Source organism: Diabrotica undecimpunctata, chromosome 6 (genome assembly GCF_040954645.1).
Source record: "Diabrotica undecimpunctata isolate CICGRU chromosome 6, icDiaUnde3, whole genome shotgun sequence".
NCBI classification, from domain to species: Eukaryota; Metazoa; Arthropoda; class Insecta; order Coleoptera; family Chrysomelidae; genus Diabrotica; species Diabrotica undecimpunctata.
The window spans coordinates 54,025,720-54,027,946 of NC_092808.1; the positions used below are offsets into that span (position 1 = coordinate 54,025,720).

General features: G+C 33.4%; 1 protein-coding gene across 1 annotated transcript; it reads left to right on the plus strand.

The window, feature by feature from the left end:
* The first annotated feature begins 1,491 nt into the window (after positions 1-1,491).
* Positions 1,492-1,956, plus strand: LOC140444346 (uncharacterized). Its single transcript, XM_072536094.1, has one exon. It carries the CDS (start codon positions 1,492-1,494, stop codon positions 1,954-1,956), a length of 465 nt encoding a protein of 154 aa, XP_072392195.1.
* The last annotated feature ends 271 nt before the right edge of the window (positions 1,957-2,227 follow it).

Below are 2,227 nucleotides of genomic sequence, written 5' to 3' on the forward strand. Positions count from 1 at the left end.
GATCTCTATTCTTGAAGAAGTCTGTTTTGTTTCTATTATTTTTTGGATTAGTTTTAATAGTTGTTTGATCAGATTTGGTCTTCCGTACTTTAGGAGTTCGTTTGGTATTCTGTCCTCTCCTGGTGATTTTCTATTTTTTAATTTCCTTAAAATTTTTAAGTTTTAATGCTTTCTTTGCCTCTTCCTCCTCAATATTTATTTCTTCGTTTGTCGTCACCTCTGGGGTTGGTGGTTTATTATCGTCACCTTTAGCAAATATGGATCGAAGGTAGTCTACCCATGTTGTCTTCTGAATGTGTTTCGTTTTTATTAGTTCGTTTATCTCTTTTCTTTGTCCTCTGATCATTCCTCATCTTCGTTTTTGTGTTCCGTAGAAGTCGTGTTTCATCTGTTTTGAGAAGCTCTGCCAGTGTTCCCTTTTTATTTGTCTAACTAAAGTATTCGTTTTATTTCTGATTCGTTTATAGTAATTATATTATATCTGTTGTGTTTGTTGCGGTCTGTATTGTAAATAAAAAGACTTTGTTCTTTTCTTCACATTTTGTCTTCACTTCCTCTCTAAACTGTGGTGTTTTCTTTTTTGATATACTAGTGTTTGATTTCTTCCTCTCCCCAAGTGATTCTGCTGCTGCGTTAATTATGTTATTTTTGAGTTTTTCCCAGCTTTCCTCGATGTTATCGTTTTCTAATATTTTATGCTAGCGATCTTCTCTGACATTCTTTTTCTGTATAAGTTTTCCGTGGATTCCGTGTGAAGTATTTCTTCACCTACCTATATCTGCTAAGTTAAGGCATCTTACGTCGATTACATATTTTCGATGAATGTATATCTCTGTTGGTTATATCATAATCAATTTTTGTTGGACCTTTGTGGTCAAAAAATGTGTTGTTTATTCTAAGTTTGTTTTTCTTGCAGAAGTTGACCATCAGTTTTTCATTTTTATTTTTAACACTCTTATTATGTTTTTGCTTAATTTTGGGTATAACTTGATTGCCTCTCCGAGCGTTAAAATTGTTTGTTTAAATGATCGAAAACGGTTAACTATTTCTCCGAAAAACTTGTTTATTGTTTGTGAAGGGTACAACAATTGTTATCAAAGATTTTGCATCTAAGATTTGAGGTAATTTTTTTCATATTTTTGGTTATATTAAGTATATAAATATGTGAGGAAACCTTAAATTATAATTCTAACCTAAAAATTCCTAGACATGTGTAAATTGAGAGTAGGTATTCAATGCGCCATCTCCCCTCATATAAATAGGATAGATGGCTCACGTATTGAGAGGAGAGATGGTTCACTTGCAAGGAGAGGATTATTTGATATAATAATAGTTTTTTGTATAAAAATTCAGTAATGTTTTATTGTTTTATTTATAAAAATCTTTTATTTCAGAAATGCCTACAAAATACATAAGAAAGGGTAATTAAGGTAAGGTTAACGGACTGAGCAACAATTAACAGAGGCAGTTAATGCAGTAAATACTAAACAAATGGGAGTGAATAAAGCTGCACGTGAATATAATATTCCAGCTTCTACATTACGTAGAAGAATATCAAACAATGATTGTAAAAAGCATACTTTGGGACCATCTTCAACACTGGGATTGGTAGAACGCAAAATTGTAACTCATGTTAAGAAGCTGCAACAACGAGGCTTTGCTCCGACTAGAGAAGATGTATGTTCCATGGCATTCAAGTTAGCTGAACGCATGGGAATCCCACATAAGTTTAACAAGAATACTGAAAAAGCTGGATATCCTTGGTTAACATTATTTCTTTCACGAAATCCAGATTTGTCCGTAAGAAAAGCCGAAGGGGTGTCTCTTGCTCGTTCTAATGGAATGTGCCGCAAAGATGTTGAACAATACTTCATACTTTTGGATTCTATTCTCATTGAACTTGATCTATTAGATAAACCTGGCCATATTTATAACATGGATGAGACTGGACTATAGCTTAATAATAAACCAGGATATGTTTTAGTCATAAAGGGTTCAAAAAACGTAGCAGCCATCACATCTGGTGAGAAAGGCGAAACAATAACATTAATAGCATGCTGCAATGCAGAAGGTACATTTATACCTCCTGCATGTATTTTTAAGGAAAAAAATAAAAAGAAGGAGTTTTAAGACGGAATGCCTCCAGGGTCAGTGGTTTACATGTCTGAAAAATCGGCTTATATAAACAGTTCTATTTTCTTGGCCTGGTTACGAGACCAATTTACTC